Below are 26,798 nucleotides of genomic sequence, written 5' to 3'. Positions count from 1 at the left end.
AACAATGAAAGGTCACAAGTTAACATGTGCAAGACTGATAGGAATAATCATTCAGAAAAAAAGTGCAAATCCATGAATCCACTTCATATCTGTACACCACTATGTCACACTGAAATCTTTAACTGTCCAAAGCTATTGTACTTAGCAGTTAACTCCCCTATGTTGAGGTTTTAAAAAAATACATAGTGCACCCACTTCTCCCCAAAGAAGAGAGACTCTATTACCAGGCACTGTTTAATTCACCTTCACAGGCAATGGCCTTTACCAGTTTTCTGGACTTTTTAGGATTATTTTAAATTTAAACCAAAATCCAAATGAAACAGCTACATTTTGATCTCCTCTATGCAGATAAGAGCTGTAGCCTCTCCAGGTTAGAGAGGCAAGGAGATTTAATTACTGCCTTTAAAGCCTCCTGAAAGAAGGGAAATATATTTCAATCCCAACAAAATTAGCATACATAAGAGGCCAATGAAATGTCCAACAAGAGAGAACAGATTATAGTAATAAGGAATAATCAATCCCATACTAAAGTGCCTCTTGAGATTAGGAATAATTGCAAGATACGTTTTCCCATTAAGAGACAGCTGTGCCTTTGGCATCTTTGTGCATAACCCCACAGGCTAGCATGGCAATTGGTGGATAAAGCCCCTGCCCCTAGGAAGTCACAATCCCTTTGTTGTTACAACCCATGTCCCTGAGCAGAGTATGCTATGCAATTATGCCAAATGTCATGAGCGCATAGGTGCTGGAACTAGGGGCTGCAGCAGGTGCTGGCTTGCAGTGGTTTCCATCCCATACAGGATTTGCAGTTTGGCTCAGTGGCTCTCAGCACCCCAGCGTGAGCGGCTGCATGCGGGGCAGGGGGCGCACAGGACTGAGGCGCTCCATGGTTAGGGGCGATGATCGCGAGGAGCGGCAGCCCCGGGAAGCCAGCGCAGCGGTCCGGGGATTCCCGAGCGGGGCTGGCGGATCGCGGCTGCAGGGTGGCAGAGCACCAAGGCGCGGGGTGCAGCTGCCGGGCCAGGCCCGGGGCTGCACCGTTTGTTTCCACGCGGGGGGCGAGCCCGGGTGGGCGCGGCCGAGCCCGGCGGCCCCTCGCGCATGCAAATGAGATGCAGATGAGCCGCTCACCTTGGTCTCCTTGACGTGCTGCTTGATGCCCTCCGGGTACCACTGGACCCGCACGTAGCCGCGGCGCAGGGGGCTGGCCCGGCTCTCCTCGGCCCCGCCGGCCCCGGGGCCCCCGCACTCCGAGCCCCCCGAGCTGCCGGCCCCGGCGCCGCGGCCGCCCTCGTCCTCCTCCGAGTCGGAGTCCTCGCCGTGGATGAGGCGCACCAGGCCGAAGCGCACCGAGCCCCGGTAGCGGCCCGACACCAGGTCGTGCGAGAAGAGCAGGCGCTGCGAGCCGCCGGCGGGGGCGGGGGGCGCCGGGGCCGGCGCCGGCTCTGCGGGCTGGTCCGCCATGGCTCTCGGGCAGCGGCGCGGGGAGAGCGAGCGAGCGGCCGCCGGCAGCGGACAGGGAGGGAGGGAGGAGGCCCGAGCCGAGGCGCAGTCACTGCCCGGGGGCGGGGTCCGGCACCTCGGCCCCGCCCACCGCCGGGGAGCCGGATGCTGCGGGGGCGGGGCGGCGAGAGGGGGGAGGGATGCAGGGAGAGAAGGAGGGAAGGGGAGTGGAGGGATGGAGGGAGAGGAAAGAAGATGAGAGGATGGAGGGGAGAGGAAGAGAGGAAAGAAGATGAGAGGATGGAGGGATGAGGAGGGTGGGATGGAGGGGAGAGGAAAGAAGATGAGAGGATGGAGGGAGGGATGGAGGGAGAGGAGGTGAGGAAAGAAGATGAGAGGATGGAGGGAGGGATGGAGGGAGAGGAGGTGAGGAAAGAAGATGAGAGGATGGAGGGATGAGGAGGAGAAATAAGGGGATGGGAGAGGAGGGAAAAGCAGGAGGGGGGACAGAGAGAAGGCAGTGGAAAGGGAAAGGGAAAGTGGGAGGAGTGAAGGGAAAGAATGGGAAGAAGAGGAGAGGAAGAAAGATGATGGTGCTGCTAAGGATAGTTTCAAGGTGCTTTCCAAACAGCTAATTAACTCTCTCCTCCACCTTCCCCGGGGATTAATTATTATCAATTATCTCTCGAGGCCCCAACCAAGATTGAAGCCCCCTTGTGCTAGATGCTGTATGTACATGTGGTCAGAGACAGTGCCTGGCCTAAAAGAGTTCACACTCTGAATAGAAAAGACAGACAAAGGGCAGGAAGGGAAATAAAGGCCTGAAGTGACTTGTCTAAGGAATAGAGCCCAGGCCTCTAGTCACCAACCCCATGAGCAGGGCCTCAAAACCATGCTGCTTCTCAGAGGAAAATCATCTAGTTTCCAGATCCCAGGGCACCCAGCACGCACAGTTTAAATGCATTCCAATGAAACTGAGTAACTCTAGCTTTAGGGTCTACTTCAAAGTTCCCATTTCCTTCTCTCCTTGCCCCGCAGTTCCTCGGGGAAGCAGCACTTATACCTATTGGCTTCATATGCATTTTGTTGCCTTTCCTAATTCAGTGTTCTTAAGATTTTGTTTCAAGCAGGAAAAGGGCCTCAGCTAAGTTGTCAAGGGAGCACCTCTGGGTCCTTTTATCCGGTCACTTTGGTCCCTGGGTATCTGTGGCATCATCTTGCAGCCCCATTGTAAGGCTTGTACAGACTTAGATGTTGATGCTGCATCTGTATATATATGGCACTGAATGGAAAAGGAAATAAAAAAGACTGGCAACACAAATACAGAAGGGAAACAGGGTGGGAAAATGAGACATGGGTGGGTAGGTGTATCTATGTCCTCCGCCTCGCTCACCTTTCTAGCCCTTTCCTGGTCAGTCCTGCTGTGTACCAGCATACTGTGCTCTCCTACCTATGAGGATAGCTCCTTCTTGCTGCTGGCCCACCACTATGCAAAGAGCTCCTCTGTGCACCCTATCTGTCCTTCTCCACTATTGGCCCGACCTCCTGATGTGCAGCTTCCCAGCCTACAGACAGCAGGGGAGATGCGATCAGTCAGGGCTCTACAATCCTTTTCCTCTTCTCACCTCCCCTCTCTCTGCACACCATTGTAGTCAGTGCCCCATCTCCTCCACTAAGCAGGCTTTCTTGTCATCTGTGGCTGGCTGGTGTGTTGTGCCTCGGGTGCACCCAGCTCTTGGGTTTGCCTGCTGGACTATGGCTACTCTTCTCCAAATCGCTGTGAGCTCCTGAGGCCAGTACTGTAGGATGTGTGTGACTGACTCTGGGTCTCTGGGAGCAGCTTTACGGGTTACGTTTGAGCTATAACGCACTAAACAGCTTGGGACCTTCCTGCTTGAGAGCCTGCCTCTCTCCATGGGCGTTACTGCCACTGATACGCTAATGGCGGTGGGCCAGCCGGATGAGCCACAAGTTAATTGCGGGCGCTCCGAGCAGGGTGTTCCCCAGGAGGAGCCCTCCCCTTTGGAATTTACTCTGCACATCGAGCTGCAGTATCCCAAATCTGTTGACCCTCAGCAGCACTATGAAGCTTATCTGGGTTTGGGGGGAGAAAGGGGGTTGACAAGGGCTGGTGGTTGTGAGCAGGGCAGGTGTTGGGAGCTCTCTGTTTTGAGGAGTGGGTGTGAGGAGCGGCTGCAGGTTTTATTTTTTTCTGCGAGTGTTTGTTAAATTTGCTTAGAGCCACCCTTCCCACCCCAGCCCAGCTCTTGAGGTTCTCCCAGAAAGCCATGTTCTGTACATTATCCCCTGCTATAGCTGACCTATCCACCACTCAGCCTCCTACTGGCGTCTGGGTTAGGAGGTTGTTCAGATCCTGCAGAACCAAGGCAAAGCCCACCAACATAATTATTATCTATTATTTGTATTACATGAGTATTTAGAGGCTACAGCTGCGATCCAGGCCCCATGGTGCTAGGTGCTATACAAACACATTGTGAGAGACAGCCCCTCCTCCCAGAGCTTACTATCTAATTAGACAAGGTAGACAAAGGGTGGGAGGTATAGAGAGGTCAGATAGCAGAGCAGTAGCAGAGCTGGGATGAGAACTAGGTCTCCTCACTCTTATCCACAAGTCCACAGTGCCTGCCTAATGGGAGTCTTTCCATTGACTGTAAAGGAAATTAGATCAGGCTCTTAACTTCCAGGTGCTCAGAGGGCTGGGCTCAGGGTATCTAAAAGTTTGCAGATAGCTCTGGGATGAAGAGTGTGGTTGCTTCTCTGGCACAAGGGCACTCCCTACACCTAGTTAAAACTTGTCTGTGCAGGAGACAGAGCATTCTTATCGGCCGGCCAAAGTCTGTGGAATTAACTCCCCTCAGGAACTAATGGCCATCCCAAACCTCACCATCTTCTGCTCCAAATGCCGGCACATTTCTTTGACCTTGCCTTCTCTAACATAAACATATAGCAACATATACATAAAGTAAGTCAATACATTCCAAACCAAAACTCTCCACTGTCCATATTTCTCTCCCTGAAGAGAGGTTGAGAGAAAAAACGTGGGAGATGTTAGTCACATTGCTTAATGCTGTACAGCTACTACAGTAAGACCCTGCATAGAATAGACTAGAATAGCTCTGTGTGAATCCAGAGCCCTCTGCCGCTTTCATGTGCCATTAACAGGGGCTCAGAAGCTCCCCAGTCAATGGGGAAGAATTATGTTGTTTAATGGCTCTTAGAAGTCGCATTATGAGTTCAATATTTGGATTCAATGTCTTTAACTAGGTCTTCTCTGAGCTCATGGGGATCGCTGCTAAATAGGTCCTTAAAGGATTTGAATGGCCTAACTGTGGAAGGTGTAAAAGTTTCCACTTGCCAATGTGGCTTTAGAATATTTGGGCAGGCTTGCAAAACTATTTTGTCTGCTCCTTACTCAGCCAGAACCAATTTCTGTGCAGCAGAATCACACCGGTATGTGCAGGGCTGACTCAAGGATGGTGGGAAGGGTTAGTGAGATGAATCTTTGGGATACACTCCAAATCTGACCGACTCATTGTGCCGCCTGCTGTGGAGTGAAGCCCAGCTCTTCAACTGGAGCGATTGGTTTACATTTCCAAGAGTTGTACCAAAGAAAAGGGCTAGAAACGTAGCTTTAAAAATAAAATAAACGCTGCCAGTCTCATCCATGTTTCTAGTGCCCCCGGCAGGAGAGCAGGACCCCCTGACATCACCAGGCCCTGGGACTGACTGTGCACTTTTTGAGGTTGCGCAAACAGATTCTATTGATGGAACGTAACTTTGTGTGCACATTTGTTCTAGAGGCTTTGGGGCACATTCTGCTCCCGGTCAGACTACCGTAAATGTGGAATAATCATTGCCAGCGTTCCTCTGGATTTACCACAACATGACTGAGATCAGCACTCCAACCCTCTGGGCCCAGTTCTCAGGTCCATCAGGATTCTTTTGCACAGCTCTGGCAATGCAAGGTGTCCATAAAGCCGTTTTAACCCGCCACTTGGGAATTCCCCTGGGTGTGGTTGGTGGTGAAAAGGGCATAGCCAGAGCATTGCTGTGTCAGCTATTGCCAGCTGCCAGCATGGCCCCTGGGGGCATGGGCTGCAGGCTGTAAGGTAAGCCTTTTGAGGCAGGGACTGGCTTTTTGTTCTGTACAGAATCTAGCACCGTGGGGTCCTGGCCATGACTAGGTCTTCTAAGTGCTCCAATAATACAAACAGACAACAGTCATAATAATAACCACTACATTTGGGCTGCTCTAGTTTATGCCTGGGGACAAAATGATCCCCAGTTATCTCAAAATCAGGGCGCTGCAAAGGTGGAAAGCCACCTCCCCTCAGGTCCTGTGCCAAGGTCTGTGTCAAGTTCTACTGGCCCCAAACTCGGGCCTAATTTCTGTCCCCTAAAGTGAAGGAATGTAGCATTTTAACAAGGTGGGGTATAGTCCTGTTGTTGTAGCTCCTAGGAGCAGCTCTGAGCTTTCAGTATTAATCTTGATTCCATCATGAACAGAAGATGGAGGGAATCATTGTTTTCTGAGTGGGAAAGGACAGCATCAATTGGGAAAGAAATTTTAACTCTCTTGTATATGTCATGTTGATACAAAATGTTCATAATATGGACAAGGTGGGCTCGGAGCCTGCTAACCACGTGGAACTTCCATCCCTGTACTGTGGAGGGCAGGGACATGCCTAGAGATCGATGAGAGTGGGAAAATTGCTAATTATTTGCACACAGAGCAAGGTGGGTGGGAAGCCGGTATAAACTCAGTGATAAAACACTCAGAGATGATGCTCAGTCAAATCTTGGACATTCCCAAGCCTCTCACTTTGAGCTGACAGTGCCCCATATAGATCACTCCATTGTGATAGCGGTGGGAAAGGGAATGGAGTGGAGTGGAGTGCTGGCTAGTATATACAGTGCAGTCATCTTCTGAGCATGACCACTTGCCACCCCTTAATGGGCGCATAGATGGAACAATTATGGGACAATCCTGCTCCCTTTGAAATTAGCAGGGTGGGTTGCCTTTGATGTCAGAGAGGAAATAGGATGAGGCCCTTTAAAGAGTGAAAAATGCCCTCTTGCTCGCCTAGTTAGCGGTTTGCACTCCAGCAAAGGTTTTCGTGTTGCAACATTTTATCCACTCCAGGGACACTTCACAGCTTCCATTGACCGCACCTACTGAGGGCTGTATTACACAAAAAATAATTAATAGACATAAATCTTGAGTCTGGTTGGACTCTGCCCTTATGCTGAGTGATTACATTCTGGAGAGCAGATTTTGGACTTCAGGTGGCAAATAGCCATTTGAGTCAAGTCGTCAAATTATGCAACTAACCAGAGTAGCAAGACGTGCATTTTAAAGGGATCAAATCAGGACAATTTACTTATTTACAGAGCAGTTGAGTGCTATGCATATTTCTGCACTGTACTTTTAAGTGTGCCTCTGAGGTGCTCTTAGTTGGAATTGAACTTCTCATGTCAGTAAAGAGCAGCTCCCCTTTGGTTTGTGACTCTACAGTCCAGTGTTTGAGCGGCTTCAAAGATGGCACGCAACTGAATAGCATCCTTGGTGCTAGAACAGCGCAAGAAGGATGTTCCACTAGTAGATCAGGGGAGTGGGCATTAGGACTCCTGGGCTCAATTCCTAACTCTGCCAATGACTTACTGGAGAATCTTGGGTAAGTCAGACCAATGTGGTAAAAAATGGCCACTGATTTTGGGCTTGTCACTTTTGTAGGTACCCACGTTAAAACATTTCAGGACCAATTTTCAGAACAGCTGAGGACCTGCAATGCCCATGTGCCTCAGCTGGAGTTGCGATCACTCAGCATTTCTGAAAATGAAGCACGTAAAGCTCGGCATCGAAACATGGAGCCACCTTGAAATCAGTAGCCATTTTAGAAAATGGTGGCCAGAACCTCATTGTGGCTCAAAACGCCCATGCCGATTAAAATACTTACCTACTGCATTGGGGTTGGTGTCAAGGTGGGGTTGACTAATGTTTGTAAAGGGCTGTTGGATCCTTGCATATAAGCTATCACCATCCTTGGCCTCTGCACAAAGGTGACATGTAAAATCAAGACAGGCTTCATATTTCTGGAGCCTGGATACTACACTGACGAGTGCATTAGAAATGCAGATAGTTACACAGAGTTAAGTAAATGCCAAGTTTATTTACCCTTAGGAAGAGTGGGTCAGATTCCCCGTTGGTGTAAATTGGCACATTGCTGGTGTAAACTGACTTCAGTGGAGCTGCTCCAGTTTGCACCAGTAGAGAATCTGACCCAGACTTAATACAGTATTACTTTGAGTGTTGGTTCCCCAGGTCAAATTAATGGCTGTGTACAAAGGCCAGGGCTTCCTCGATAAGGCTACTCATGGGAATCAGTCGTGTGTATGTGTTACAGCAAGGGATGCATTTCACAGGAGACATTTACAATGGACCCTGATGGCAGTGGGAGTCTGATAGCAACGGGCAGCCTTATTATGAAGAGCATCATAAGGAGGCAATGAAAAGCCAATTTACGTTTGCCAAGATTTTGTTCCTTATTTCTCTTGCTGAGCAACTTATGTTGACATCTTCTGTACCATAAAAAACACTCTTGTGCCACCTTGTGGCCAATGTAAATTGGCAGCTCATTGTAACTACACCTCTACCCCGATATAACGCTGTCCTTGGGAACCAAAAAATCTTACCATGTTATAGGAGTGAAACAGTGTTATATCGAACTTGCTTTGATCCCCCAGAGTGCCCCCCCCCCCCCCCCCCCCCCCCGAAGCGCTGCTTTACTGCGTTATATCCGAATTCATGTTATATAGGGTCGCATTATATCGGGGTAGAGGTGTATCTACAATGGCCAGCTGTAGCCATACAGGAAAATGTAGTAGGATAAAGAGTGATCAGAGATAACAGGTCACATTATCTGCCTGCCTGGCTGTTCCATTGCCTGCATTTTAAGAGAATGTCAGAGGACAGGGATCCCCACTTACAGAAAGGATGACAGGCATTTAACTTCAAACTGCCACCTATGAGAGAGCATCCCAGCCAGGACCCGTTCACTGTGTTTGACACATTTTAAAGGGTGGATGGTCGCAGGTGTAGTTTAGGGTCTGATTTTGCTCCTATCAAAGTAAGTGATTCAACTTTCATTGACTTCAAAGAAGTAGAGACAGACCCACACATAACTGTGAAGCTCTTTGGTGCAAGGACTTTGTTGTGGTCCATGCCTGTAAAGTACTATGCATGGCCATGGCCCAGCTTGTCTTCCCAGTGCCAGCCTGAGTAGCTGGGCTGATCATGGTGACATTCTGGACATGACAAGGGTCCCATGCCAGGATGCAGAGTTGCTCTGCATCCCTACTCCATCCTAATGGCTGGAGAAATCTCCATAGGAGGGGGATGAACTGGAGGCTCTACTGCTACAGAGAGCCCTGGCTCCATCCCCAAGGACCACTGCACCAGGAACCTGCAAGGACCTGTACTCTGTGGCACGCACATGCTGCACTGCCTGCTGGTGTTTTCTGTCCAACTCCCGCTGCATAGCGGATATGAAAGTGGAAGAGAGGGGAGGATTTTGGCCTATATAAGCAAATTCTGAACATCCCCACTCCTGCACTGATGGGCTCACAGTCATCACAATTTACAAGCACTGGCTTAGCAGGCGCTTATGACTCTGGTTCAGATCTGTAGCCGAGGACAAAACTGCTGTGAGGTGAGCAGAACTACACACTGTTATGTATGAAAACCATTAGCACCAGGTTGGCAGGCTCAGCAGAATGCTCCAAGACTCAATCAATCATAGAATATCAGGGTTGGAAGGGACCTCAGGAGGTCATCTAGTCTAACCTCCTGCTCAAAGCAGGACCAATCCCCCAACTATTTCCCCCCCCCCCCAATCCCTAAATGGCCCCCTCAAGAATTGAACTCACAACCCTGGGTTTAGCAGGCCAATGCTCAAACCATGTGGACAATGGAACAGATTTCTTCTCTTGCGGTTAGAGCGACCCTTGTGGGTCAGGGTTGAAGGCCCGGAGAGCCTTGGTTGAGGGATGCAGGGTTAGTAGGCTGCCTTTACTTCACTGCTCATGCTTTGCTTGTTTCAAAGACTCAGACTGACACCCCTGCAGCCAGATACCTTCTACCAGCCTGAGTCACTGACTACATTTATTACAAAAGCCGAGTCTCCCCAGTTGGGTATTACTTCATGCGTGGCCAGGGATAGATTTAAACACACACTTTTGTGTGTGCGCGCGCGCATGTGCACACCTGATGAAAAGTTTATAAAACAAACTCCTGGAAATGGGGTCACTGGGGATAGTCACTGGTTTTAATCCTGCTGGTGAATTTAACTTCCCCAGTAGGTGGCGCTCTGTACCAGTTCATCTGCCTCCTCCTAGCATCCAGCTCACCCGAAGTAATAAGTGCATTGACACTGGGCCCAGGCACTAGTTGCAGGTGACCTGCTCTGCTTGTATAAGATGCAGGATGACCCAGTAATAATTAGAGCCAAGCCCATGTCCCAAAGTTCCAATTTAAAACCAAACTGTTCTGAAGTTTTGGGGGCTCAGATTCAGAGTTTTGGTTTATAGCCCAGCTCTCCTGGAAACCCTTCTCTACTTTCCCTTCAGGGGCTCCTCTACAGCAACCCCTCTCCTCCTTAACTACCTGGGTTGTACCTTGAGTTCACTATGCCCTAGTTCAACTACTCTGGCCTGGGAGAGAAAAGCAAATGAGGCCAATCGGTTGGTGCCCGGGCCCTGGGGAGAAGAGAACAGAGGCGCTCACTCCAGTTCACTGGGGCCTTGTAAAGGAGGATACCTGGACTGGATATTGGTTTGTGTTGAAGCTGCTTCCCTTGCTCAGTTTAGGCAGAAATGGACAAAACTGTCCCCTGATTTTTGGGCCCTTGTCCCTGAATCATGACCATCGTTGGATCAGTTAATGATGACAGGATGGACTTGTCCCTAGTTCATCAGTACCACCCTTTAACTGGCCATCGGTCAGGACAGAGCTCAGTCTCTGCCTATGCAGAGACCACGCAGGGGTCTCCTGCACAATGGTACATAGCCCAGCCACTCAATTGCCCTTGCCTCACTAGGGTTGGCTTCCTTAGGAATTTGCCCTGGAGCATTAGATGGTGAATCAGGCCACTGAAAGAGAGGGAAGAGATAGGGAGGGATTTCCAAGCCAGAAAAAATTCTTAAAAAACATCTTACAACCAAACTTTCAAGACCCAGAACTGAGCCTGCTGCCACATCTCCTAGGTTGAGCCAGAATAATAGAGACAGGGACTGACAACCCTATTGGGACTCTTCTCTAGGCTGATCTTCAGCTGTGCCCTGCACAATGATTTGTGGGGTGCATACCTCCCTCCCCCATTTTGCCTGCAGAAAATCAGCTTTTGGAAAGTGGAATCCAGCTACGCAAATAGGACCCCAAAGATATGGACCAATGAAGTTCTGACTTTCCTGCATCAAATATGTTGTTTGACTGCTTCAGTTGTGCTGCCCAGAAAAAAAAGCATACCGGCATGGGGCAGCCTCTTCAACTACTAAGCAGCAGTCCTAGGGAATCTTTAAATGCATTGAATACACTCCAAGCCTGGTGTGCTGCTGTGAATTTATTGCAGTAACAAGCAATCAAGTGCTACTGACAGCCCCATGCTGTGTTTTGGAGAAATGGTCATTAAAAGTCTGGAGGAGAGTTAGAAAAACAATCATTAGAGCAACTTCTCCACTGGCATAAACTGGCACATCATTGACATCAATGCTACTGCATCAGTTAACACCAACAGAGAATTTAGCCTACAGCTTTATTAGGTGCTAAATTCAGTTACACAAGCAGGAAAGCTGGATCGTTGGTTCATTCCAACTATACTCTCTGTATCTGCGCAGGTTATAAAGTAAAAACACGCTGGCCAATGAAATGCAAGGTAGAAATATTACATCATTGGAACCCCTCTCACTGGCAGATCTGCCCTGTTACAGCAAGATACTGTTACACTGCAAATCTTAAAAGCTGCTTAAATCCTCATGGGTATCATAATCATAATGCATTACAGCAGAGAAGGGAAGAAAGGTGCATAGATCATTATGGCAGATGAGACCCCTTGGAGACTGGAGGCTGAATTTATAGGTCAGTTAATTCCAAAGTGATGACAATAAAAGTGACGTAATTCTTTCCTTCTCCCCCGCAACCCCAAATTATAAGCAAAACTGCCGGCTGGCTAAGTGGCTGGACCAATGAACAATAAAGAATGGTTGCAAACAGATGCAAAAATAACATCTCTGGGCCCTTTGAAGATGCTGTGGGAGCTGCTAAATATGTAAATCTCTGTAAATTTCCAGTGCTCCAATTCTAATAGAGTTTTTGACCCCTCCACAGCTGCTAGATAGCGACAGGGAGAAAGGGACTGGTTCAAAACACCCTGGTAAAATAGCAGGATGGCTTTAACCACATTCCAACATGCCCTGTTCTGTTTACTTATAATGGGGGTAGGTTGGTTATTTTTAGGGCTAGTTGCTGAACATTTTGTTTTCTACTGGTTGGGTGTGGGTTGGGTTGTATTTCTGTTTGGATTCTATCAAAAATACTAAAAGAGAAAAATGGTTGATGCTGGGGGTCACTTTGATTGAGACTTGGAAGTTAAACACATCCTGACCTCCTCCAGCTTTTCTTTAGGCACATATGGAGCCAGGTTCTGCTCTCCATTACTCCTGTTTTACATTAGTGTTACACTATTGACTTTAATGGAATCACTTCACTTTTACATCAACTAATTCCAAACAGGATCTGGCCCATGAGTTGTTGCTGATTTCCTTGCTGGTACCTTCCTTTATGCTACCTTGTGTCTGGAATATTTTCTACTACCGTCTCTTGCCTTTAGGAGGGCAAAATTCTGATGACTTTACTCATGCAATAAATCTCACTGCAGCCTTGCTCCTTAAATTGTAAGCTCCTTAGGGCAGAAACCTTAAGTCTGATTCCACAAATTTTACATCATTGTAACTCTATTGACATCAGTCGAGTTACTCCAGGTTGACACCAGTGTCGAGAGCCACGTCTGGCCATTTGTCTGTGTTTTGTAAAGCATCTCGCAGACTGATGCTGCTGTATAAGTAGTTTTAGTCTGAAAACAACCCTCCTGCCTCTAAGTGCTACTAGTTTCCTGATGCTTCTCTTTTCACCATCCAAGCCTGGTAACATGTTCATGCTTCTGCTTTCCTAGGACTGGACCAAATTCTGATCTCTCTCACGCTGGTTTGACAGCAGCATGACTGCCATGGCTTCAACAGTGTTATCTTTTCACGTAAGTCAGAGTAAACTTGGACTCCCTGTATTTCATTTTGTAAGTCACACTAGTCCATTTCTTGCTTTGCTGGGGATTGATAAACTATTCTACCTGTCTTTGCCTACAGCCAAAACACAGCGATTGACTGACGGCTAAAAGCTCTGCAAAGAACACTACTTTTCTTAAACCCCCTTGGTCAAATGCAGCCCCAGTTTGTGATGCAGCTGCAGTCTCTGATTGCACTAAAAGCAATGAAGTTACATCCGCTTTCACCATGGCTGAATTTAGCTCATTTAAGGGTGCGAAGCCTGTTTAAATAAATGTAAAGTGACTTCAAATGAATCTAGATCAGACCCTAATTGTATTACATATTGATGTACTATTTCGTGTTTTCTAGCCATGCATCTAGTCATAGGTAGATAGAGCCAGAGACATGCAAGCAGCACTGAGTATCTAGCAATCAGCTAAAATGCTTTATCCCCCTGCAGACAATCACGCCAGGAAAGAAAAGCCTCATAGGATGCTTTTGCTGGCATGTCACCTTAAAGCCTCTCACCTTTCTCTGTGACTCATCAGGGTTTATAAACTTCTTAAAATTTCATCACGTGCTCTATAAATAACAAATATATAAGCAAGAGCTTTGTAAGTCACAGCAGAATAAAAGCAGTAGGCAGGTCAAAATTCACTGCTGTCTGTTTTCTCCTCTCTCCACCGGCAGGAAGACTGCAAGACCAGACCACGCCATCCAGAAGAACAACTTTCGGAGTTCTTACAAGAAACCGTATTCCACACACGCCTACAGGTAATTGTCTGCATTTCTACTGTAATACGTGTGGTACTGATTTTCTAGAGTGGAAAGCAGCCTTTAAAGAGGCCATCCTACTTTCCTATAATTGCAAATGGTGCATTGTCTTGTAGAGCATGGAGCGTTGTTAAATTAAAATTTGCTTACATAGACTTTGATTAGAACGTGGATCCCACCATACTCCTTCCCCCCCCACACACACACACTTTTAAAATCTGAGTATGATGAGTCTTTGCAGTGAAAAGTCCACAGATTAGATCTGGGAATAGACAGGGCTTTACTGGAAGAAGAATTTTCAGACCTAAAATTGTGGTTTGCGATGCAAACAAACCCTCAAGGTTTCTAAAAGGTCTGAGCATTCAAACCCCAATCCCAATAGATGTACACAATAGAATAAAGAAAACATTGGCTTGAGTTGCCTGTCAGTGTGTATTATGAGCATGCTGGTTTATTTACGCATGGGCACATGCATCTTCATGTACTATATGAACATTTAGATTCCTTCAGTACATGAATGTAAGTAAGAGATAATATTTACATGTTCAGCCTTGGGCAGGTCATGTCACTGCTGCATGCCTCAGTTTCCCCAAGTTTGAAATGGGATAATGATAGAGCTGGGTGGGAAATGGTTTCCCCATCCCATGAACATTTGAGATTGACAAATTTTCCCAGCCTGAATTTTAACAAAAAAGTCAAAATCTTGACAATTTTAGCAAACTGGAAATCCTTAAAAAAAATTGAAATGTTTCATTTTTTAAAATAAAAAATGGTCAAAACATTTTGAAATTATCAAAAGCCATTTACACCAATTAACTTACATTTCAAAAGAAAAAATGTCATTTCAAACCAGAGAATGAAAAGGAAAACAAAAAAAGGGCAGCCTTTTCTCAGTATTACTGACTTTTGTCCTAGACGGTCCCCAGTAGTGATCTTGGGCGGGCTTTCCAAAGTTGCCTGGCCAATTTAGATGCTGAATTCCCATTAATTTCTATTGAAAATTGAGTGTCCAAATCCCTTAGGTGGTTTTGAAAAATCCCACCCCTTGTCTATAAAAATCTCTACCTCAGACATCCTAACATTAGCGATACTGTATGTGTCTTTATATGGTACAGTAAAATCTCAGAGTTACAAACTGACCAGTCAACCACACATCTCATTTGGAACTGGAAGTACACAATCAGGCAGCAACAGAGACCAACTCCCCGCCCCCCCCCCCCCCAAAAAAAAACCCCACACACACCCCCAAACTAAAAACCACAGATACAGCACAGTACTGTGTTAAACATAAATTACTAAAAAATAAAGGGAAAGTTAAAAAAAATTGACAAAGTAAGAAAATTGCATCTGTTCTTGTTTCATTTAAATTAAGATGGTTAAAATCAGCATTTTTCTCCTGCATAGTAAAGTTTCCAAGCTGTATTAAATCAATGTTCAGTTGTAAACTTTTGAAAGAACAACCAGAACATTTTTTTCGGAGTTATGAACATTTCAGAGTTACGAACAACCTTTTTTCCCTAAGGGTTCGTAACTCTGAGGTTCTACTGTACTGGGCAGAGAACTGCTGGAAAGATTTCTGATGGAGTGGTTCCTTGCATGAGCTTACCAATAATTGACAAATTAATTTATCATGACACAAATACTGAGAGATATTAACAGGGAGTGAATTCCCACATCCATAATCCCTATGACTGCTGCAAAATTGGCCCAATACAATATTAATGATTCGTGGGGCCATATTTTGAAACCCTTACTCACGTTAAATAGCTCCTTGTTCTACAAAAAAATCCCACTGATGTCAATGGGACCACTCATGGAATAAGGTGTTACTTACTGTGAGTAAGGGGATGAGACTCTAGCTTTATATATTTACTTACATATTGTTCTAGGGCTTGATCTGGTGGTGCACTGAGAACCTGCTCCAGGAGTTCAGCACCTCACAGGATGAAGCCATTGGTGTGTATATTTCTGTCTAAAGAAACTCTTACTGCATCCTCTGGGGTATCTCTGATTGGACCATTAGTCACCATAAATGGTTAATCCAATCAGTACAATTGACTCCATAAAATTCAATAGTAAATCTTACAAATACTATTAAAAACCATCGACATTGTAACCTCTCCTCGTAGTTTGGCCATTGCTAAATTTTACCCTTAATCTATGATCCAAAGGACCATGAAATATCCATTTCTAAAATTATCTTTGGAGTGAATTAAATTAGGACAAAGAGGCTCACAGTCCTTATTACACTCACATCTCGATGAATAGAAGTAACTCCTAAAGACATGGACAACAGAGGCATTAAATAAATTAGCTGCATTTATACATAGAAAATAACTCTCACTGATAGAGATATACCTATCTCAGAACTGGAAGGGACCTTGAAAGGTCATAGAGTCCAGTCCCCTGCCTTCACTAGCAGGACCAAGTACTGCCCCGACCAAAAAAAATAAAAAATAAAGTCACCCCCCCTCCCCCCACAGATTCCTAAATGGCCCCCTCAAGGATTGAACTCACAAGCTGATCAGGACAATAATAAATAAAATGATAATCAGGCGAACGTTGGAATAAAATGAGTGTTTAAAGAATTTTTAAAATAAAACCTGATCGCACCTGGCTTAAACAAGCACAGTTAAAAGATCTGGGGTGCTTAGAGAAGACATTGTCTGTCTGTTCATAGCCTGGGTCAAGTGTTAAATGGTTGTGACTATTAGACAAAGGACAATGGCACATGAACATTTTTGCAGTTCTCTTACTATAAATTCAGAGGGTGAAATTCTGGCCTCATTGAAGTCCATGGGAGTTTTGCCATTGATTTCCAGAGAGCCTGGATTTCACCCTTTGTCCACAGCAGTCAGAGTGGTAAGGGTATCACTGCAGGCTTCCGCACAGCAATCTCCTGTCACGTGTGAAAAGACCTCCAGGATTTAAGAGAGTTAATGTCCTAATCGCTCTCTCATCGGATCTCTCCTCCAGTTCTTCTTTCGCTCTGCAAAGCACACTCGCTGCACGCACACACACACACACGAATGTCACGTCGTCAGAGTTTGCTTCCAGAGCTCAGATGCTGGCATATTTGTGGAGAGACTGTATTAAACAACCACCACAGACACCCCAGGCCCCGCATAGTAAATATAGCAATTCACCGTAACTAGAGAAAATAGCAGCACTTGGCTAATAACACCATGCAGTCCTATTTTGAATGCACTGTGGCTGCTGGCAGCGCTTTTGTTTGTTTTGTTATTTCTGCAAATCCTATTAGCCTGTTGCCAGCCTATAATCGGAAGGGGAGGCCAGCACCTGTCGAACAATAATCGTCAGTGACCTGGTCTCATATTTATCACTAGAGTTGTAGCAATCCGTTAGAATATTCAGCTGGCAAATCATTCAGAATGCACAGAAGTGCATTACACAGGGTCAGCTCTCAGGAAATATTACCTAGGATCTCTGCCTGAGGGAGAAGTGATTTATCAGACATTTGCTCAAACTTTCTGCACATTTGTATCTAGTGTACAACGATCTGACAAATAGTTTTACTGATTTGGTTTGATCTCTCTCTCTCTTTTTCTCTCTCTCTCACACACACAAGTTCGGGGCTATTCCAAACTAGGGATTTGGTTGGGCTATATAGAGTAGACCCTGCCTGATAAGTCAGGCAGAACTGGCTGTGTTTAGTCACTTGAGAGCTAGAGATAACCACAAGATCTGAGTTCAGCAGCCTCAAAGAATTCCCTTTGTATTTACCACTGCCAAGGCCTGTCTTCTCTCTAGGCGGGACACTACAAACCCATAAAAAGGGTTGGGGGCCAGTGGCAAAGTTCAAATCTGTGTCTGCAGCCAGCTCCCAACTTCCTCAGAGTTTGGATGGACTGAGTTTAGGGCCTCATCTCTAAAAGTGATTTCTGTTTCCTTCCAAATATATTCTCAAAATCTCCCTCTCTGAGTGGAGATTCACACTGCTGGGAGGTCCTACCACGTCGTCACCTGGGGTCCTACGGCCAGCAGTGCTGTGCTTTTCTAATCTCCCGCCAGCTGGGCACTCACTGCTCTGCTATTCCTTGCATAGCTCAGTCACACATGTAGCATTTGCTCTCTCACTGAAGCTGCCTTGTAAAACCATCCTAGGAATTTACTAGTCCAGGCCCGATATCTACATGATATCTACTTCCACTTATACCCACCAGTTAGATGCATTTCCTACTGCACTCCTCCCTTCCCACCCCTTGGCATCTAAATTAGACTCTCAGCCAGGGAAACAAAGGTGAGGAGTAAAGACGTGTCTAAGGTTCACCTCAACCAGCTACATCAAAATACTACAACTTGTCCTCCCTACATTAGGATGTTGCACCATCTTAGCTAATGTGTGTTAACTCTCTGGTTGTAAACCACAGGTTCTTGCTAGTATAGACACAGCCAGAGAAAGTACAGCAGAGTGGACGCTGGTGTAAGTTATCTGCTGAAGGGGCTAGAAATAGATGTACATCACAACAGCTTAGGCTCATCCCTGAATTTGGCCCAGATTGGCTCCTGTGTATACGCTAGAGAACCTCAGCAATCTCTAGAGAGAAGTCTGTGTAGCTAGATAAACGGATCTGTAAAGCTGTGCAAACTCCGAGGAGCTTGGAGAGAATCCAGGAACCATTGGCTGGAGATTTTTCGTCTTTTGCTAACCCACAGTGCATTCCAGTGGCAGGCCCTGTAGCCGCTGCTGTAGAATTACAGACAGTGCTAAACAGCATCTGCCGATAAATTCCAGCATTTCTCCCAAAGTCTGAGCAACAGCCGAAGCCATTTATCTCTGGCAACTGAGAGCCACAGACCTAATGCCAGCATCTCAACCTGCCCTCACTAATGGAGTCACTTGTGGACTCCGCTTGCCCCTGACAATCTACCCAGGGAACCTGCTAACCCACACACTGTACAGGCCAGATGCTGGAAAAGTTACAGTCACCTCTAGCCTGGGGGGATTCAAAAGACAGCCTATACCAGTGCATACTGTTTCCTTCCCAGTGTATTCTCTGCCCATGCACATGACATTTGCCCACGCCTTTATAGGCGCTCCATCTGCAGCTCATTCGTACTACAGGAAATGCATTTCCTCCATCTTAACTAATCCAGACTGGAGCACACAGGAGGCTGGGGGCAGTCTGGAAGCAGGTGGGCAAACCTGCCCCACAAAAGGGCACTCAGCCGCGCTGCCCAGGGGAGGGCAGAGATCAGAATGTGTGTGCCTGAAGAGAGAAGGCAATGCCAGCCCTACGCTTCCAGGAAGAGGCAGTTGCTTGGGGGTGGCTCTTCTCATCCAGGCATGGACACTCCCGATAGCCTCAGCAGCTACTGGCAGAAAATTGCCTAAGAAAGTTGCTTGCAGGAGCTCTGTCCTGCTAAGGGGTTTTTCTGATAGACTGAAGGAGGTTCCTTCTTTCAGCGACACCCTCTCCAAACCCTCAAGTTCTCTCCCAGACCGAGTGCCTCCAGAGTTCATTCACACTGCGGGTCACTCCCCGCCCCCCTCGTCCCCTGCCTCGACCCCACTTCCTCCTCTTCTCAAAGGGGAAAAAGCATTGGGCTCTGAGCCCCTCCACTCAGCTCGTTAATTACACGATTACCATAAGAGCTTCCCAGAAAGCAGAAGATTGGCTTGACAGCATTAAGGGCCCAATCCTGCAAGCTGCTCAGGGTCTCCTGCGAGGGGTTGAACTCCAATGCAAGCCAGAGAGAGTTGTGGGTACTCAGCAGGAAAGACTCAGTGCTAGGCAGGATCAGGCCCTAAGAGCGCTTTGTTGAGTCACCAGATCCAGCTTTTTGGTGACCTTAGGGCCACCTTCCCTCCCCCCGCTCACGTCAGCGCATAACCCCGCCCGTCTCACCACTTAACCCCGCTGGCTGGGCCCCAGGCTGTAAAAGCCATTTCTCGTCCCTCCGCTCTGTCATTAGCGCTCAGCGCCTCAGCAGCCAGGTGGCTGGCTTTTGTTCCTACGCTTCAGCTGCCTGGCAGGTGGGAGTTGTTTGTGTGACCTGTCCCATGCCAGAGCCCCATTGCCGTGAGCGGAGGCCCCGCATTTGCATTGGGGCAGCGATTATGTCTGAGAACCTGAGCGCGTTTGCGCTGACAGGCTGGGTGGCCGTGCAGGCTCATGGAGGACACGGCATGCATATATAGCGCGGGAGGCAGGCTGCCTAATCCAGTATGTGCTTGGCAGGTATTTTTGGCCGGTTGGCTGATCCCGCTGGAGCGTATTTACTGAAATAGAGCCTCGCTGACGACACCGGTGGCCAAACGGAGGAGAAGTTTACGGAGGACACCAGAAATAACGGAGGATGTCCGTGATCAGCGCCTTGCCTTTCCTGAAGCCCATTCACCTGAGGCCTCCGCGGAGCTCGCCTGGACGCCAACGACGTCACACGCTTCCCGCCAGCGAGTTCCGGTGCCTCACTCCCGAGGATGCAATCAGCGTATTTGAGATTGAGAGAGAAGGTAAGAGCCCTCCTTCCCCACTAGCTATCTGCCTCAGTCCTGCTCAGCCAAAGAAACCACAGTACTGCCCCCGGCCTTAATTCAGAAATACACCTGGCGCTGGCGTGCAAGTGGAAATGTCTCTCCTTCTGCAGGGGACCAGCGCTTAGCACCGCAGGCAGGAACAGTGGAGAGTTGTTATAGCATCGGTCTTAGAAGCTGCGGCCCAAAGTGCTTTACAGAGCTAACCAAGTAGCAATGGAGACACAAATGGAAAGAGAATGAGTGACCCGTTTACCTCTCCCCCAGCGTCTTTAGTGTCAGATCTGTTACAAGCCCCAATCAGTCAATCTGTTTGCGAGGGTATTTGAAAACTCACCTTCCCCCGATAAAGCCAGCCAGCACTCCCCCCTCTTCCCACAAGGACAGGGAGAATCAGAGGTGGAGGCAGTGTTAGGTGTGCTGGAAGCCAGGTGTTATAGGGTGGAACCCACTTAAGGGCTTGTTCCTGGTCCCAGTGGAGTCAATAGCAAAATTCCTAGACTCCACAGAGCCACACTGAAGTCACGTTTATTCACATACCAGCACCACTGTGCAGAGAGGCTCCCTGCAGCAAGGAAAGCAGCATGCGCCTTGGGGTACATTAGAAAGCACTTGGCCCTCTTATCCTGCCCTAGGAAGGGCTTTTCACCATAGCAGGGTCAGTAGGGCCAGATTACACTGGGAACAAATAACCCTTTTCCTCCAGGTGGGGTGTTCCCTCCTTGCTATGCGCTTCCGACACTGAACACTGAAGCCAGCTGGGATACAAACAAACAGATTAGTCAGAATCAATTTTTCAGTCTTCAAACCTGAGAGTTACAGATCAGGTGCTCATTGGAGCCAAGAGCATTTGTAGCTAGCCTAGTTCTTCTCATGAGATTTCTCTGGGTCTGCAAGACCTGCAAACCGTGGACTGCATCACCACTCGGGTCTGGGCTGAGTTTGGCCCTTTGTTCCCTCTTGCGATAAATTTCAAAGGAAAGCCAGCAAACCTGCTAGAGAAGGGGGGAGTAATTTCCATGCGACAGTCAGCAATGGCCCACGGCAAGAGACATCCTGGCATAAGCCTGTAATGTTCCAATGAGAACTTGCCACCTGCTGTGTAGAAGGGAGGGGTTTCTACTAGTGACGACAAGACCAGATTCTCCATCGCATCATTTACACCCAGGCAAAGGGAGAACAAAGTGGATGTAAATACTTCCATGCTGATCTCCTTTGCACAGGTGTAAATGCCTGGAGGAGATACAGGACAATGGAGAACCAGGCCTGGAAATCAAAGCTGCGAGGAGCCCAGAGCAGAGGGAGATAACTACCACAGCTCTTACCAGAAGGCAATATATACTTCCCGCATTCTCAAACCCTAAACACAAAGGCTCAGATCCACAGATACTGACGTACCTAAACCCAAGACTTAGGCACCTAAATCCCAATTTTGGCTCCACTATGATGCATAAAACTCCCTAAATTCACTCAGGGAGTATGTTTTCAGAGCAAAAGTTCCCTAGGCACCTGTTTCTGCCTCTAAGCATGTGCACTGCTGCGTTCCTCCAGGCATGTCCTGTCTAAGCCCCAGAGCAATTCATGAATCAGGGGAAGACAGACATTCGGTGCCCAATCCAGTAGGCGTGCTCAGAGGCTGCCTCCCAGATCTGGTCCCATTCAAAATCCAGCTGGAAGAGGTAATGGTGATCATACTGCCCACCGTATAACTGGACTGCAGAATCATTCTCAGTCTTGGGCCAGAGAGAGACAATGATTCTGTAGCCCAGTGGTTAGAGCGCTCCCGAGAGGTAGGGACCTCCAGCTGTTTGGTATGGGGCGAGGCAGGTGCCCCGTTGCTGTTCGGGGATCGCTAGCAGAGATAAAAAGCAACAGAGGGTCCTGTGGCACCTTTGAGACTAACAGAAGTATTGGGAGCATAAGCTTATGCTCCCAATACTTCTGTTAGTCTCAAAGGTGCCACAGGACCCTCTGTTGCTTTTTACAGATTCAGAATAACACGGCTACCCCTCTGATACTTAGCAGAGATAGGCACCTACCTCAGGGCTGCAGAGCACCTATGTCCAAGAGGAGGGCTCAGCACACACTTCTCTCATTGGAATCGCCCATTGACTACGTTAGGCAGCTCCGCTCTGAGCTTGCTGGCTTTGTGGATCCCAGTCTAGGGCGCCTGGCTCTCCCTGTTCATTATATAGGGAATCTCGGTGCCTAACTCGGCTTTGTGGATTGCCAGGTGTGCCTGTGATTTTTGATGCACCTAAAAGTTAGGTGCTGGGAGGGTCAGAGTTGCAACCTCTAAGTCCCTTTGTAGATCCCACCCAAACGGCTTTTACCTCTAACCAGCTTTCCCTTTTATTGATCATTTCCCAAGCTGTAGAGATAATCATAACATTTCAAGACCAGTGTTTTCCAAACCAATTAGCAGGAACTTTGAAACTATATAAATATCTGTGGCTGGTTTTTAATTGAGTGCTAAATGCTGTAGGAGTGACTCAGAAAACCCGCAGGGAGAGCACAGTGAACAAGCGAGGCTTAAAGCAATGGCCCGGATCAGAGATGTACTGATCAGAGAACAGAGCAGGCACAGCTTCCTAGAACAGTTCTCCTGCTTGGGAGAGCCGAGGGCTTTGCTTTCTCAAGTGTGAAGTGCCCATCTTCTAAAAGGAAGTAACTTACAGAAGATGTATGGATGAGAAGGGGAATCCCAGTCCTTTCTGGCTTCTCCTGGAAGGAGAGATTGACTTGAGCCACAAAGTTCAGATCTGGATTCAAACTTCCCCAAAGTTCATGAGCACCTGGATCCAGGACTTTGGTTCACACCCCTCATGTTTGTTAAGCTCCAATTCCCAGCCCACCATCAATTAGTCTGAGGTTCTCCCAGCCGAGGGGAGGCTGCAGTGTAGCTCTGAGAGGCTGTTCCCTCTTGACATTGCCTTGTTTTTATTCTTCTCTAGCATTTATCTCCGTTTCGGGCGACTGCCCCCTTCACCTGGATGAGATCCGCCACTTTCTGAACCTGTGCCCTGAGCTGTCGCTTGGCTGGTTTGAAGAAGGCCGACTGGTGGCTTTCATTATAGGATCCCTTTGGGACCAAGAAAAACTCAGCCAGGTAAGAACCAGCTCCTGTTACTGCATCTTGTCTCCATTTCCTTTCCATGCTAGGGATGGAGAGGACAATGACGGAGCTTTGAGACAAGAGGGTGGAGTCCAACGTGCATAGGCATGACTGTAGTTATTGGGGGTACTCCAAGGGAGCATGTGACCCGGGTGCTGAGCACCCAAGTGCAGGGAAGGAGAGCAGGGGCTGCTCCAGGTACCCAATTAGTTCAGTTTGTAAGACACCCTTTTTATATTTATTTCAAAGGGGCGGGGGAGGCTCCATTCTCCAATGCCCTCCAGCTTTGCAGCCACGGTTCAGCCCCATCTGCCAAGAGGGCTTTTCCGTTTCAGAGACATCCACAACTCTTGGGGCAATGGGGCTTTGGCTAAGTGCCAGAGTAAGGCAGGCTCTGTATTGCTCCCTGCATATGCAGATCCCCTCTTCTCTGTTCTAAGGGGCTCCACCTTACAGACTAGAAATGGAGAGGTAAAAAATTCCCCCTCGGCACCTTTCATTCACAACGTGGCTACTATTGAAAGCCCAAAGTCAACCCACTGTTAACTCCATCAAACTATGAACTGCAATACAAACAGGGCCATTCTCCTAGGGACAAATATACTTCCTGCTGATTCAGCCTCTCTCTTCTGCAAAGCACTTTACAAGCTAATCGATTTCTACAAGCAACCTGGAGCGAGTTCACTCCTGGAGAGAGCTCTCTTGCAGTATTAATTGCTACAGGATAAAAATAAGTAGAAGAACTGAGTTATTGCTTTGGCATTAAAATGTGTTTAATATTAAAAAAAACAACCTCTTTCCAATTACAAGTAATTAAAAGGGAAAGGGCTCTGTAAGCCTTTGCAGGGGAAGGAGCACCCTCTAATCAGTTAGAGCAGGAAACTAGGTGGCTGGACTCCTGGGGCGTATGCCTGGCTCTGTCACTGCCTCTCTGGCACCCTGGGCAAGTCACGTAGGACCTGATTTTCAGGAAGGGCTGAGCCGCCACTGCTCCAATTATAGTCATTTGGAGATGGAGATTGGGGGGTGGGGACTGGGAGCACCACACTGAACAATCAGGCCCAAACGGCTTCGTGCCTCAGTTTTCCCCTCTGTGAAATGGGGATGACTTCATCTATTCAGAGTGTCATGAGCCTTTGGGTACTGTCTGCAAAGCACTTTGTACTTGGACAACACCTCCAGTAGATCAGGTGCGAGCCGCAGCTGGTGTGCGTCTGCCTACTCATTCACACCAGCTGAGGATCTGGGCCATTACATCTGCAGCCCAGTCAAATGAGTGCTCTCAACAGAATGAGAGGGCACTGCGGCAGCGAGCGAACCGCCAGCTGACACGCTTTCCTGTCTCCTCTCCCCCGGCAGGACGCACTGACTCTGCACAAGCCCGGTGGCACCACCGTGCACATCCACGCGCTGGCCGTGCACCGCACCTTCCGCCAGCAGGGCAAGGGCTCCATCCTGATGTGGCGCTACCTGCAGTACCTCCGCTGCCTGCCCTACGTGCGGCGGGCCGTGCTGATGTGTGAGGACTTCCTCATCCCCTTCTACCGGAAGTGCGGCTTCAAGGTGCGGGGCCCCTGCGAGGTCACCGTGGGCTCCCTGGCGTTCGTCGAGATGCAGTACCCCGTGCGCGGCCACGCCTTCATGCGCAGAAACAGCGGCTGCTGAGATGGCGCTTTCCCCCAGCTTCGACGCTTCTCAGGCAATGTTAGGGGCGGGTAGCCACGTACAGGGAGACAGAGCTGCACAGCAGCCACTGCTCTCCTTACAAGCAACATCCATGCTCACTGCTTACTTTTGTGCCTGCCTGGTATTCCAGCGGGCTGCCTTTTAACTAGTAGCTCCAGGCCCAGCCCACTTGCCTCTTAACTGGTCCTAGCGCTGACCCAGCCATCGAGCTTACAGATACGGCGCGAAAGGCAGCAGAACCACAGTAAGCACCCTTGCCTCTTCGGTCCAGAGCTCAACAGGCAGGCTCCATAAGGCTACAGCTGTTGAGTTTGACCTCCCCAGGACAGGCGTACGTCAATTCTGGCTAGCCCAAGCCTCCCCTTTAGCCCCTGGCTTTAAAAGCAGCAGTGGGAGTAATAAAGCGCTGAGAGCATGTTATGCAATTATAGAAGGGGGAAAAACATTGCTTGAGAAGCAGCACCACATGGATCAGTTCATCGATTCCCTGGTTTTGTTCTCTTTGTCAAATGCTCCAAGGCCAACAACATGAGGCAGGCATGTGGCAGACACCTCTTGGGGGTCTCTGCTGGGAAAAGCCGTCCGCGCCGTCTCATGCTAGTTACTCGCTACCATGTTCTGCTGTGATGTATTAAATGGAATCCGTGCTCGTATGTTCTGTACATATGTGAGATACATTCAGCTACGCTAGGCTCCAGCAAGTCCCCTTCCTCCCTCGCCCTCCTGCTGTTATAGGTTGACAACCAACGGACGTGTGAGAAATCCCATAATAACGTAGGTTCAGTGATGGTGCCCTAGTCTGTCGGAGCAGGGGTAGCCAACTTCCAACCCAATATAGGAGATACTGTCCCCAAACCACAGCACGCTCAAAGCTTAAGGGAGAGCAAAATAGAACATGGGACTGAATGCTCTCTAAAGAGCCCAGCAAGAAGGCTACGCCACTGGATAGACACTCCCATCAACTCCCACCCCCAAATGGCTATTAAGGGGTAGCTTTTTCAACAGACCCTTTAAAGGTATATTTGTGGTCCTCATCTAGTGAAATCCAAAGCACTGCTAGAATGGCTCCAGAGAATCACAGATGAAAGTCATTCCCATCAGATTGATCAGATAATCACACAGGGTTTTGCAAAATCCAAACATGGCAACACCACTTGGGTTTATTCCTTCAGAACAAGAGGGTACATCAGCCTGCACTCCCTCCCTCATCCCATGGACCAGTGCTATGTATAGACCAGAGCTCCTAGCTCACGCCATCTTAGTTCACTGGAAATATGAAAGCCCCTGGGAACACCCTGTGCTGTTTGTCAGTTCTTTTGTTCATCACCAAATAAAGGGTTTATTTGTTGTGTTTTCTAATTGTGTGTGTGTGTGTGTGTGTGTGTGTGTGTTTTTTCCTGGGACACAATTCAGCAGCCGGTAACAGCGGTAGATAAAGGGAAGGGTGCAGAGTTTGGTCTGCACACTTGAGAAGTTACATCAAAAAGCTAGTGGGCCACAAAGCATCTTCCCCCGGCCGTTTTAGCTAAGTCTAAAAGCTAAGGGAAGGTTGGAAGTATCCAGCCTGAGGCACAAGGGAACATTTGATGCTAAGATGGAGTGTGAAAGGGAGAGAGGTAACCCCCCCCCCGTTCCTGCAGGGATACTGCAGGATGACAGCCCTTCACTCTGGAGTCTGCTGCCTTCCTTTGTTTGGCCCTCTGAAGCAGTCTAGGAGGCGGTCATTGAGGAGAGAATTGTGCGGCCATTCCTTTCCATAGGGCTTCAGAAGCCTTATCTGCTTTCCAAAGATATCCAGCCTGTCTCACCTTCCTAGCCTCCCCTTGCAAGAAAAGCGAAGTCAGTTTCGCCTGCCTGGACTTTGGTTTAAAACTCTGTTCTGAATGAAATCAATCCTTTCCCAACAAGCATCCTAGGAATTTACAGCAGAAGGGAGGGGAGAGC

The 26,798-nt window shown here is 48.1% G+C and overlaps 2 protein-coding genes across 5 annotated transcripts in view; one reads left to right on the top strand and one right to left on the bottom strand.

Moving 5' to 3' along the window:
* The window catches only part of UBE2O (ubiquitin conjugating enzyme E2 O), an 84,697-nt gene extending 83,218 nt beyond the window's left edge, over positions 1 to 1,479 (bottom strand). Inside the window, exon 1 of the mRNA XM_034789761.1 lies at positions 1,132 to 1,479. Within this exon, the coding sequence (XP_034645652.1) occupies positions 1,132 to 1,464 (333 nt within the window). The 5' untranslated portion in view covers positions 1,465 to 1,479. The remainder of the gene's footprint in view (positions 1 to 1,131) is intronic.
* On the top strand, positions 1,239 to 25,638 carry AANAT (aralkylamine N-acetyltransferase). Of its 4 annotated transcripts, XM_034789764.1 has the most exons (7): positions 1,252 to 1,377; positions 12,690 to 12,770; positions 13,471 to 13,554; positions 15,444 to 15,510; positions 19,758 to 20,032; positions 23,008 to 23,162; positions 24,528 to 25,638. In XM_034789764.1, the coding sequence occupies exons 5-7, from the start codon at positions 19,876 to 19,878 to the stop codon at positions 24,831 to 24,833; spliced, it is 618 nt and encodes a 205-aa protein (XP_034645655.1). In that variant the 5' UTR covers positions 1,252 to 1,377; positions 12,690 to 12,770; positions 13,471 to 13,554; positions 15,444 to 15,510; positions 19,758 to 19,875; the 3' UTR covers positions 24,834 to 25,638. The 4 variants fall into 4 exon arrangements, with proteins under 4 accessions (XP_034645654.1, XP_034645655.1, XP_034645653.1 ...); XM_034789763.1 differs by lacking the exon at positions 15,444 to 15,510 and having other exon boundaries at positions 1,239 to 1,359; XM_034789762.1 differs by lacking the exon at positions 15,444 to 15,510.
* The last annotated feature ends 1,160 nt before the right edge of the window (positions 25,639 to 26,798 follow it).

This window comes from Trachemys scripta, chromosome 14 (genome assembly GCF_013100865.1).
Source record: "Trachemys scripta elegans isolate TJP31775 chromosome 14, CAS_Tse_1.0, whole genome shotgun sequence".
NCBI lineage: Eukaryota > Metazoa > Chordata > Testudines > Emydidae > Trachemys > Trachemys scripta.
Note: the sequence above shows the minus strand (reverse complement) of the source record. Positions and strands in the feature narration are given on the sequence as shown.

Excerpts from the sequence above, each read along its gene's own strand:
- AANAT (XM_034789763.1), top strand. The coding sequence starts at position 19,876 with ATGTCCGTGATCAGCGCCTTGCCTTTCCTGAAGCCCATTCACCTGAGG. Across the intron at positions 20,033-23,007 it reads ATTTGAGATTGAGAGAGAAG|CATTTATCTCCGTTTCGGGC; the intron begins GTAAGAGCCCTC and ends ATTCTTCTCTAG. Across the intron at positions 23,163-24,527 it reads ACCAAGAAAAACTCAGCCAG|GACGCACTGACTCTGCACAA; the intron begins GTAAGAACCAGC and ends CTCCCCCGGCAG.